Genomic DNA, 13,735 nt, shown 5'->3' with positions numbered 1-13,735 from the left:
TCGTGACCAGAATATTGTACGAAATGGAAATATAAAAATTGGAAATTTATCTTTTGAAGAGGTGGAGAAGTTCAAATATCTGGGAGTAACAGTAACAAATATAAATGATACTCGGGAGGAAATTAAACACAGAATAAATATGGGAAATGCCTGTTATTATTCGGTTGAGAAACTTTTATCATCCAGTCTGCTGTCGAAAAATCTGAAAGTTAGAATTTATAAAACAGTTATATTACCGGTTGTTCTGTATGGTTGTGAAACTTGGACTCTCACTTTGAGAGTGGAACATAGGTTAAGGGTGTTTGAGAATAAGGTGCTTAGGAAAATATTTGGGGATAAGAGGGATGAAGTTACAGGAGAATGGAGAAAGTTACAAAACACAGAACTGCACTCATTGTATTCTTCACCTGACATAATTAGGAACATTAAATCCAGACGTTTGAGATGGGCAGGGCATGTAGCACGTATGGGCGAATCGAGAAATGCATATAGAGTGTTAGTTGGGAGGCCGGAGGGAAAAAGACCTTTAGGGAATGCGAGACGTAGATGGGAAGATAATATTAAAATGGATTTGAGATAGGTGGGATATGATGATAGAGAATGGATTAATTTTGCTCAGGATAGGGACCAGTGGCGGGCTTATGTGAGGGCGGCAATGAACCTGCGGGTTCCTTAAAAGCCTGTAAGTAAGTTTATTAAACCGTGTCGGACTGTAAAGAAAACAACTATCGCAATGTCCATTTTTTATATATCGTACAATATTATAGTACTATGACATTTTCCTACCAATTTTTTTTCTATTGTTCTATTAAAATTATATCATATAGCCTTACACCTGTTGTATCCTATAGGATACATTGCCAATTTGAGAGTTAATAACGCTTTCTTCCAAAGTTTATCTTTTATCTGAGCTTCCAAATTAACCAGGAAAGCTTCTCTGACTCTGTGTCGGATGTTTACGGCAGCTCTAGAGTATGGGATTGTGCAGGGAAAAGTTTGGAGAATATGAGTTTCCTTCTTAGCCACGAATCTGCCATTTCATTCCCTGCATTGCTGCAGTGATATGGTATCCATTGTAGGGACACATTTTTGCCCTGGTTATTAATATCTCTGATGATCTTCCTGCATTGTAATACATCATTGTTGAATGGAGGTTCCAGGTAATTAGCAATTGCAGATATAGCTGCCTTAGTGTCAACTAGAAAAACAACATTTTTTATAAAGGATGTAGACTTGCAGGTGAGTTGGTTCAAGGCAGTTTTTATGGCTCCATCAAAAGGGGTAAAGTTTTTTCCAAGCATGAGATACCCTGAGAAGAGTTCGCAGTGGGCTCCAGCTCCGGTGTTTCCGTTCTTATCAATTTGGGAGCCATCGGTGTAAACACACAGCCATTGGTCTAGAGGATATCACAATTATAGGGTCTCGAATGTAGTGAGTCGTAGTACCTCATCACAAATTTTTACAAAAGAGTAATTACAATAATATTAAATGCCAAATCAAGAAAATCGTGTAGGATCTTTTTCAAAAAACTGCAAATAATGCCCATGGCTTGACAGTATAAATTTTTTCCATTAATAAACTTCCTCGTACGTAATTGTGAAAACTAATTCAACACAATTCATAGCATAAATACACGTGACAAAAAAGGTTTTCATACTCTATCGGCAAGTCCATCACGCTATCGAAAAGGAGTCCGTTATATGACATTAAAATTTTTGATAGCCCTCTTATGAATATAAACATCAAACTCAAAACATAAGATTATTTAGGGCCAAATTAAATAAGTACCTAATTTCTCACGCCTTCTATTCTGTAGGTGCATTTATATCATTCAACAACGCTGCATGAATATTTCTGTCCCCTTGTCTTGGACTAGTATATTGTAAAACTCTTCTATTTATATTTCAACTAGTCTGTGACTATAATTAAGACTTTGTAGTAGTATTAAGATTTTTTACATGTTCCATATTTTAGCTGTGATGCGATGTACGAATGCCATGCAATGCAATACAATTTACTGTCTACATATTGTTGGTAGTTCATATCATTTGCAATCTGTATAACAAAATATACCCAAAATAAGTTACTTAATACATTCAATAAAATCATTATGCAAAGATAGCAGTTCCTCCTTACAACTACAAGGAAAATTTACACACAGAAAATAAATAAATGTATAAAGATTAAAACAAGGCTGTAGTATTTCGCGCTCACATTTCGATATATCCACTAAAAGGACAATTGATGCTAGAAATAAAAAATAAAAAATACTAAAATAATGAACATACATTATATACATTACAAACTCATTGATGACCAACTAATACAGGAATCAAAACGTAAGAGCTTTTTAGAGGCACAGATCATGTTACAGCTTGCACTGTCATTGATAACAAACCGACAGAAAAAGTTTCAAAATTTAAATACTCACGCTGCACTTTAAGCTACACGTCTGACTAAGATAAAAAAAAAACAGCCACATTCTAACGGATCTGCGGGACCATAAGAACAACTTCACGTAATAAAACAGGAAGAGATATCTAGATCAAATTGTATAAAATTATGGCAATCCCAACATCATAATATCAATCCAGAGACCTGGATGGTGAAGAATTACATATATAGAAAACACTGTCTTCAGAAATTAAATCTATAAGAACAGTGGGGGACTGCAGATTGCTAGATAGAAAAGAAATGAAGACATAAGGAAATAATTAGCAATAGACGAACTAAAGACAAAAATCGAGTAAAACAGAACACAGGAACACAGTACCCATAGATACAGCATGTACTACGGACGAACATACACAGATTACCAAGGACAATTCTATGTGCACTATACATCAGCTTGATGGAGACATTTGGGAAGACCGTTGAAAAGATGGACAGACCAGTAAATTATTGGTACAGACCTAGAAACAAAATTTGAGCTACCTGAATTTTCCAATTTCTAGTTATAACATACTGCGCAAGCTCAGTAAACACTATACATATAACTGGAACTTGGAAAATTCAGATGGCCCAAATTTTCTTCCTGGGTCTGTACAAGTTTGAAGTCGGAACCGATCCAGAAGGTACTAATCCTTGCCGTTGATGATGATCATTATTAATTTCTGTTTTTTTAATTGAGTGTAAGGTCTACCTATTTAATATTTTATAGTAAGTTTTAGAAGACTCGCTAGAAAGCTCCTGTTCAAGTACACTACTTGAACAAGAAGAGGAAATAAGCTTATTGCGATAAATTGAAGCTAACCCTTTGCCAGAAGCTGTCATGATACTCTAAGCAGTCTGTTGAAAGAAAAAGCACAAAATATGCATTATAATTTTCCTTATGACTCGAAAAAAAAGTCTTCAGATGAGCTGTAAGCATTTTAAAGGAACTTTCTCTTTCATCTCTGAAGTTATATATACACACACACACACACACACACACACACACACACACACACAGGGTGTTTCCGAGGTGGTGTTACAAACTTTCAAGGATGATGGGGAAGGGCACATGTATCAATTTGAGATAAGGAACCCTGATCCGAAAATGACCGAGTCGAAAGTTACAAGCAAAAATAATTGTGTAGAAATGAAATAATTTTATTCCTCTGAACACCTTATTTATGTGTGTTTATCTGTACATCTTACACATACTGTATTCAAATGGCGTTGTTTACGTTGTCTACTTACAGTATTCCATTCAGTGCGCTGTCTGAGGGATGGGGACAGGAAACTTCACTAAAGCAATGCAGATAGCGTAATATGTAATGGAATGGTCGGTCCTGATATGCACGTGTGTAGACAGCAGTGTATGTGTACAAGTTGCAGTGTCCAGTCGATCAGTCCTAGTGAAATGGAGGAGTACACGAGAGCGGAATAAGCAGACCTGATTTTCGAATACGGATGAGCCAATGGGAACAGTAGACAAGCTCACAGATTGTATCGGGCCAAATACCCACGTAGGAGACATCCGGCCCATACCAACTTTCCACGACTGTTCCGAAGGTTAAGGAAAGGAGGGCACGTGGTCCGAAATTACAATTCCATTTCCACACAACTATTTTTGCTTATAACTTTCGACTCAGTCATTTCCGGACCATGGTTCCTTATCTCAAATTGATACATGTGCCCTTCGCCATCATCCCTGAAAGTTTGTAACAACACCTCGGAAACACTCTGTGTATATATATATGAGTTCACAACCAGAGTGGACCAAGTCCATCTGGAATAGTTCTGAGGTATTGAGTCTTAAAGTTCCTGGCTCACGCTTAGCAACCTTCACCTTCCATAGTAAATGCTGCCCTCTGTGGAGTAACAAATGAGTTATGGACTTTGTTTGTTATGGCAATGAATAAATCTAAGTTTTCTTCATCCGAGATTGTATTAATCCACAAACTGATCACTGGTGGACTTGGTCCACTCTGGTTGTGAGCACCTCATATATATATATATATATTACAGTTCAAGATTAAGAACAGCAAAGTAATAACAAATGCTGCAAGGATAATAATGAAAATGTTTAGGGATTATGTAAACTTTGTGACAGACTATATTATCAGTTTTCGACTCGGAAAAGCCATTGTGACATAAGAAAATGATGGAATGAATACATTAGCTCCAAACTGAATATCAGTTGGTTTTAAGTGTATAGTTTTTAAACATAAACATTCATAAACATTTTATCCAATTTTAAGCAATTATATTTAAATATTTCTTCACAAATATTTTAGTAAAATCGGGAATTACATATGCCCAATATGTCCTAAGTTAAACAAAGTAATAAATTTAACGTCGATTTAAGATAAAAGACTGCCTAATCAGGTGTACTAAAGGATTATAGCGGGAGACCTGAAATGTGTAAGACATGAAGAAAACTTTCGACTCACAAATGCCCCTTCTAACAATTAAACTTGGCTAATGATCTACAGTAAGTCACGTTTGTGTCCATATACCGAGCACTATGTTTAATACATTCTTACTCACAGTGGAACATCATGTATGAGTCTACGGCATTGAGGATGAGGAACTTTCTGGTCAGGAAAGGTGCGGTTTGTTTACGACGATCATCGCCGGACGCACATCGCTGGCGATTGTCGCCTGGAGTTGCTAGCAGTTAAAATGAATGCGCACGGTTTCTTTACGGCGATGATCGCCAAGGTAGATCGTTGGACGCGACGCAGATCGCTGGAGGTTGTTTCTGAAGCAAATTCAGGACACACATCGTCGCATACATGTTCAATAATCGATATTTAGAGAAGGCAATATAGAAATATTGAATCGAGTTATGGCAGCAAAACAAATGAGAATTGACAGCGATGTACGCTGATAAAGAAATCATTTCCTGACGATCATCGCCAGCGTTTATAATCGCCGCGATGTGCGTCCAGCGATGATCGCCGTAAACATACCGTAGCTGAAGGTAATGCAATAGCATCATGGCTTTTCAAGCTTCAGTCTAATCTAGACCATTAACTCATTCGGTATTGAACAAAATGAAAACATAATTATGATGATGGATTTAATTTTACTTGATTCGGAAGTCTTATTTGACACAATTTGAAATAAATTCCTCATTTAGAGGCACAGTTACTTGCTTCGTGATTGCAATTCTGCAGTAAGAGACGAGACGGAAGAATATTATGTTTACGGCGGCAGAAGGTACGAAAAATATGCTGATTACTACTACAACCAGAATTGTTTAAGATAATCAAAATGGGAGATTGAGTTTTGAGATCTCGCGACACTTGCTGACGAGTACAGTAATGTAATATCTATTCTTATAAATATTATCAAGAATTCTCTTCAAATATTACATCATCATCATCATCATCATCATCATCTCTATTTCAATTAATGTACTTATATATTTGCCTTCAACAATTAACTTTCTTTTTTCTTTAATGTTTGAAATCACATTCTATTGTACATGTTTATTGTATTCAGGACCCTTGTGGTCACTCAAATTCTTTGAGCTGATGTCTTTAATGAATAAATAAAATACAATAAAAACTTAAAAATTTTCAAAGCATCATTACACAAACTTCTACCAAAAATTACATTCAACGGGGAAAAGTGAGTGTTTTGAATTAAAGATTAAATTCTAAAGACGTCCCATTCGGAGGCAGTACTCCACTTCTCCCTGTTTGTGAATAAATTTGCGGTGGAGAAAAGAATAATTTCTTTCCATTTGAATTTCCTGATAGGGAATACCTCAGTACATCAGTAAATAAGTCACAGAATATCCACACCTCAGAAGTTCTGTATGAGAAGTCAATTTTATCAACTTAAGATATACAGGCAAAAATATATATATATATATATATATATATATATATATATATATATATAAAACAATTTTAAATTTTTCCTTTCATTCCTGGCAAAGACACAAACCTATTTGTTTTATTTTTTATAGTCTATAGTGCAACCTATAGCAAATTTTGAAAATAACAAAACACTTATATAAGTACGCAGAGTTATATGGAACTTACTGTAGTGAGTCAATAATATATTTCCATCTTCTTTGAAAAAAATATATAGGCCTATTAAATCCGGAATCTGTCGTGCCGGAACTTCTCAAAGTGTATAGTAGACGAGGGAAGACCTGTCTTGTAACCCCTCATACGCTGTGTCTAATATTTTCTTCCAAGTTATTAAATTGCATGTGAATGATTTTGGAATAAGTTAACTCGTATAAACTAAATATCAACAAAAATCCACCTAGACGTTTTAGATATATCGCTTTATACAGAATCATGTGAATCATTTTGGAATAAATTAACTAGTATAAACTAAACATCAACAAAAATCCACTCAGACGTGTTAGATAAATCGCTTTATACAGAATCATGTGAATCATTTTGGAATAAATTAACTAGTATAAACTAAATATCAACAAAAAATCCACCTAGACGTTTTAGATAAATCGCTTTATACAGAATCATGTGAATCATTTTGGAATAAATTACCTAGTATAAACTAAATATCAACAAAATTCCACCCAGACGTTTTAGATAAATCACTTTATACAGAATCATGTGAATCATTTTGGAATAAAGTACCTAGTATAAACAAAATATCAACAAAAATCCACCCAGACGTTTTAGATAAATCTCTTTATACAGAATCATGTGAATCATTTTGGAATAAATTAACTAGTATAAACTAAACATCAACAAAAATCCACCCGGACGTTTTAGATAAATCGCTTTATACAGAATCATGTCAATCATTTTGGAATAAATTAACTAGTATAAACTAAACATCAACAAAAATCCACCTAGACGTTTTAGGTAAATCGCTGTATACAGAATCATGTGAATCAATTTCGAATAAATTACCTAGTATAAACTAAATTTCAACAAAACTCCACCCACACGTTTTAGATAAATCGTTGTATACAGAATCACGTGAATCATTTTGGAATAAATTACCTATTATAAAATAAATATCAACAAAAATCCACCCAGATGTTTTAGATAAATCGCTGTATACAGAATCATGTGAATCATTTTGGAATAAATTACCTAGTATAAACTAAATATCAACAAAATTCCACCCAGACGTTTTAGATAAATCTCTTTATACAGAATCATGTGAATCATTTTGGAATAAATTACCTAGTATAAACTAAATATCAACAAAAATCCACCCAGACGTTTTACATAAATCGCTGTATTCAGAATCATGTGAATCATTTTGGAATAAATTAACTAGTATAAACTAAATATCTACAAAAATTCACCCAGACGTTTTAGATAAATCACTGTATATAGAAGACAGACGATTTTTGCAGAATCCTAACACTTTCTTTTTATGCTTAATACAAGGATAAAGTAAAGAAGATAAGAGTAAAATTAAAGTTAACGTGTTATTGTTATTACTATTCTTATTTCAAGATATATCATATTATAATATGTGTTCAAGAATTTGCAAAATATATAATCGAGATGATTTGTGTTCAAAGAAAAAAGTGGAGCATCAAAATCCAAATTTTATTTTACGTTATTTAAGCTTTCAAACTTAAATGTTTTTTTTTATAATTGTAAGAATGGGTTCCATACGTGCCTTTATGTTCATTAGGAAGATATTTTTCTTGTTTCTACGTTTTATGTCATGTTCTGTTGGACGGATCACATTGTTGTTAATGACAAATATTTTTTTGGGTTGTATGGGGCAATTATTTATTTCTTGAAATGATTGGTACATAAACAATATTAATATCATTGTTATCTCCATGTTATGAAGATATAACGGAAAAAGAGAATTAAGATAATGAACTCCCAGAATGGGCTGTATTTTCATTAAACAGGAACGAGTTGTTTAAGGAAGTAGGTGTCGGAAACTGTTTATGACGGAACAAGTCTGAATAATAGCATTCAATACTTTATCAAATTTATCATTCAAGCGTTCATAAAACAACATTACACCTGCATAATAACATAATAATTAGCGAAAACAGATGTTTTCAATTTCACGATCAATGAGGTGAAAGAATTTAAGATATATAAGACGACGGTTGCTAACAGCACTCATCAATCGAGATGTCGCAATCACTGGCTCTCTGTCTTCTGGCCCTCATCGGCTCCGCTCTCTGCAAGGAGTTCATCTTTGTTAACAACCATGGCCAGACTATCTGGGTAGGAGCTCTGGGCAATTCCGGACTTCAACCCCCTGCAAACGGTGGGTTCACTCTTGGAGCTGGAGCACAGGTGAGATAATACAAGTATGGCAGAATTGCCATAACAGTAGAAAAAATGCAGACCGAGAGAATACTTTTAAAATAAACCTATATCGTTAAAGAAAGAGTAATGGAACAGAGAAAAATTCTCTCCGGCGCCGGGATTTGAACCCGGGTTTTCAGCTCTACGTTCTGATGCTTTATCCACTAAGCCACGCCGGATACAACCCCGACGCCGGTTAGAATCGTCTCAGATTAAGCTCCATCTCTTGGGTTCCCTCTAGTGGCCGCCCTCTGCACTACGTCATAGATGTCTATGAACGCAGGACCGAAGTCCATACATGTGTTGAGGTGCACTCGAATGAGTGACTGGTTGGCCGGGATCCGACGGTATAGGCGCCGTCTTAAATCACAAAGTGATTTATTACGAATATCATATATATTTTGATGTACCGAAGTACATATGATATTTCCATGCAGATATTCTGCGTCATCATATGAAGAAAGAGTAATGGAACGGAGAAAAATTCTCTCCGGCGCCGGGATTTGAACCCGGGTTTTCAGCTCTACGTGCTGATGCTTTATCCACTAAGCCACGCCGGATACAACCCCGACGCCGGTTAGAATCGTCTCAGATTAAGCTCCATCTCTTGGGTTCCCTCTAGTGGCCGCCCTCTGCACTACGTCATAGATGTCTATGAACGCAGGACCGAAGTCCATACATGTTTTGAGGTGCACTCGAATGAGTGACTGGTTGGCCGGGATCCGACGGTATAGGCGCCGTCTTAAATCACAAAGTGATTTATTACGCATATCATATATATTTTGATGTACCGAAGTACATATGATATTTCCATGCAGATATTCTGCGTCATCATATGAAGAAAGAGTAATGGAACGGAGAAAAATTCTCTCCGGCTTGGCTTAGTGGATAAAGCATCAGCACGTAGAGCTGAAAAACCCGGGTTCAAATCCCGGCGCCGGACAGAATTTTTCTCCGTTCCATTACTCTTTCTTCATATGATGACGCAGAATATCTGCATGGAAATATCATATGTACTTCGGTACATCAAAAAATATATATATATATATATATATATATATATATATATATATATATATATATATATCGTTAAAACCGAAAAACACTTTTTAGCCAACATATGGAAGAGGAGAGCAAAATACAAACTCTAAAGAGGTACAATTATGAGAACTCAGTAGATTTTCGACACATTTACTGTTATCTTTAAGCATCTCATACTTATTTGGAGCAATATTTTCAGATTATACTAGGCCACCAGCGTGGCTCAGGCGGCAGCGCGTTTTCCTGATTACCCGGAGTTGCGCTCGGCATGGGTTCGATTCCCGCTTGGGCTATGACGAAGCCTGAACCCCATCTTGCTATCAACAATTCCATCGACGCTAAATAACTAGTTGATACAACGTCGTTAAATAACCAAGTAAAAAATATTACACTCATTTCATAATTAAAAATTATAAAGCTTTCAAGTTAGCTATTATCAAATGACCACAATATTAAATTCATTATTTCGATTCTAATAAGAGATGACGTTCACATTGTGAAAGTTATCGACGTATATTCTTTGTAAATATTACTTATTTACTGGCATTGTTTCATCCATACGTTTGAGAGCAATAGGTCTATAGGTATTCCTCCCATCCTACTTGAAACTTTCGTTTTTGTAGAGGTACATGGTTTTGAGAGAGACATTGCGACGATACGCCACTCGCAGGTCAGAGTCAAATACAAATGGAACGGAGTTTGACTCCAGTGAGTGAGAGGGTGGGGGTTGTGGGAGGTAGGAAGCAAAGGAAATGTACAGCTATCATTGCGAGCCACAATGTGCTCGTGAGTCACATTTTCGCCACGGCTATTCTAAGTAATAGTCTATTGTAGTTAAACTAAATGACCAGTTTTGTATATAGGAGGTATCACTTCTTAGTCATCGATGTCACATAATATACTGCAAAGTAATGCTTTTCAAATTAATTGACACTAATAGGAGCTATTGACGTACTGTACGATGAGATAATATGTCGTGAACATAGGAATAGCGCAATGTAAATCAAAGATGTCACAGGAATATGCCTATTCAAGTAAAACGTGCTCCACGCCTCTACACCTACTTTTTGTACTATAAATATAGCAGGAACGTCCATGGAAAGGATCCGTGTTCCCTTCCGCGGAAAACCTTTATGCAAAAGTAAGAAATAGAATAATTTAGATTCCATTTTATGCCCTTTAAACATCTGAGTATTGGAAAATAATACTTTGATTCCATTTCCGAGATTCTAAGAGACATCGTTCTGCAAGGAAATCTACAGTCTCATTTGATATATTGTACGCAAATTGGGGAACATGGTGGGGCTTGCGGGTAATTTTCCTTGGACTGGGGAACTCAATTTTGTTTTCCTTCTGACACAATCCACAATCTAATGACGACCATAGTAACCGACAATCTTTAGCAAACTTCGCTACAAAGAGAACTGTATAAAATAGGCCTTGATCTTTTTCTTTCCACAGGTAAGCGTCTCAACGGACGACTCTTGGGCAGGCCGATTCTGGGGCAGAACTGGCTGCAGCTTCGACGGCAGTGGAATCGGTCCATGTGACACAGGCGACTGCGGCAACAAGCTCGAATGTGCAGGTGCGGGCGGAGTCCCACCCGTCTCCTTGGCTGAGTTCACCCTCACCGGATGGGGTGGCCAGGACTTCTATGACGTCAGTCTCGTAGACGGTTACAACATTGGAGTACAGGTAATTAAGCTTACGTACTTATTCCTTTCTTTGTACAAATCATTAGACTTGTCTAGTCGGACTGCGCTGCAGATGTTCACATCACTTGATTTTATGCTAATCAACTTTATTCCACTTTTTTATATACATAGGGTGTAAAAGGGATACATTATTTTGAGAGAAGGTAGTATTCATAAAAACAAGAAAAAATGTCCAATAAATATGGGTTCTAAAATTAATATAATTATAGAAACAAGAACTATGAAATTGGTATCGTAAAAACAGCATATCTTTCCATGTGGTCACTTAGCTCGTTTCTTTTCGGTTGTGTCACATCTGCCTGTAAGTCTTGTGTTATTGCATTGAAATAAGAGACGAGCAAAAGGCTCACATTTCGAGATATGCTGTTACAATATCAATTTCACAGTTCTTGTTTCTTCAAATATATATTGATTTTGGACCCATTTTAATAGGCATACATATTTTTCTCGCTTTTAAATAGTGCCTCCTCTCAAACTCTTTATATATTTCAACATACAAGGCTGCCCGATGATAAAGATGATTGTTCATTATAAAAACATTACGCAATACGGGAATATGTCCAGATAAAACTGCCAGGACACAACTTTTAGACTAAAAATTTTACATAACTCCTTGGAATTTGAAATCCGGTTTTATAAATAGTCAAAAGCTTCGGTCGTAGGTTAGCGATTAATCTAACTTTAATAGGTACAGCAGTACTGCATACGTGCATGAAAAATGTCTACCTGCTATTGTTTTATAGCCTACTTCAAAATTTTAGTGCGATTTCATTTTCTAATGGTTGCTACACAACGGTTTTACAGCCTCTCTTGTCTGTTGACAGAAGAGAGTACTCAGTCAGTTGCAAAACTTCCCGAACAGATGACTGGTCTGTCGCGAAAATTAGGCGACTAACTTGTGATCATGAATGGTTGCAGAATTTGGGAAGAAGCGGTTCATGGCACTTTGTAATATTCAGGTATTATCTCGGCAGTAGCATGTAGGGACTTCGGAAACCACGAAAAACACAACTCAAGTTTTCCAACTCTTGGAACAGAGTCCCGGACTTTCGAATTCAAGAAAGGATTGACAACCACTACACTATCTGCACTGTTATAAATGTAATATCCCCTTTTTTATTATATAATTTCACAGATTCAACCCGTCAACAAAGGAGTTGACCCTAACAACCCATACGGCTGCGGTGTAGCTGGATGTACCGCCAGTTTGAACCCTGGCTGTCCTGAAGGCCTGAAGGTCTACAATGGTGCAGGTCAAGTAGTGGCTTGCAAGAGTTCCTGTCTCGCCTACAACACCGACCAGTACTGTTGCAGAGGTAGCTACGGCACTCCTCAGACGTGCAACCCCAACGACTGGCCTGTGAACTCTGCATCCTACTTCAAGCAGAACTGCCCAGCTGCCTACAGTTACGCCTACGATGACACTACTAGCACCTACACGTGTACCGACACCGCATATAGGATTATCTTCTGGTAGACATGCTGAAATGAAGGGGGAAATATACGCTGATGTCTGCCCGCTATAATGCACATGGTTTAATTCTTACATCGGTAACAGTGGAAGATTTTAGTTGTAATTTCTTAGTTCTGCATTTAAACAGAACACGAGTTTTATAAAAATCAGAGCAATTTAAAAAGAAACTAAAACAAAATTCTGATATACACAATGAAATAAATTTTCAAATTAAATATAACCCTATTGCTACGCAATTACATAAAAACAGTGTAATTTTAGGATTAATAGTCTATCATGTGAGATTTTCGATAATGAATACAGAACAGGTAAAACAGTTACAACTGTTCAGAGTTACATATTTCATATTTAGAAAATAAGGTTCCATATGTAAAACTAAATTGGCCTGTATGAAACATGTACTTCACTTTATATAAGATAGTGAATAAAAAATGGTGTCATAAATGGCACAAACTGTATCATACATACCAACAAGCAATTAAAACAATCACACACTTAAGTGGGGAATTTTCAGTACTCCTAGAGATTCCTTTGTTTCCTAGAGTCGCAATATTTCCATTGCTGGAACTTCCCACCTGCCCTTGGATGTTTCGTAGATATTAAAGGATGGAGTCGGACTGGGTAGCGTAGTGTGTTTAAATATGACGCAGTGTGCTTAAATACGACAGGCTCATGTCAGTAGATTAACTGGCATGTAAAATAATCTCCTGCGGAGCAAAATTTCCGTACACCGGCTGATATAATCTCGGCAATTCCGAGCTTCGTTAAATAAAACAAATATTTTTTAAAGG

The 13,735-nt window shown here is 36.3% G+C and overlaps 1 protein-coding gene across 1 annotated transcript; it reads left to right on the top strand.

Annotated features, from left to right (window-relative positions):
* The first annotated feature begins 8,504 nt into the window (after positions 1–8,504).
* On the top strand, positions 8,505–13,443 carry LOC138706135 (uncharacterized). The gene is made up of 3 exons (XM_069835123.1): positions 8,505–8,702; positions 11,217–11,450; positions 12,606–13,443. Exons 1-3 carry the CDS (start codon positions 8,535–8,537, stop codon positions 12,945–12,947), a joined length of 744 nt encoding a protein of 247 aa, XP_069691224.1. The 5' UTR covers positions 8,505–8,534; the 3' UTR covers positions 12,948–13,443.
* Positions 13,444–13,735: the final 292 nt, after the last annotated feature.

This window comes from Periplaneta americana, chromosome 9, assembly GCF_040183065.1.
Source record: "Periplaneta americana isolate PAMFEO1 chromosome 9, P.americana_PAMFEO1_priV1, whole genome shotgun sequence".
Classification (NCBI taxonomy): domain Eukaryota; kingdom Metazoa; phylum Arthropoda; class Insecta; order Blattodea; family Blattidae; genus Periplaneta; species Periplaneta americana.
This window is presented reverse-complemented; position numbering and strand designations above follow the sequence as displayed.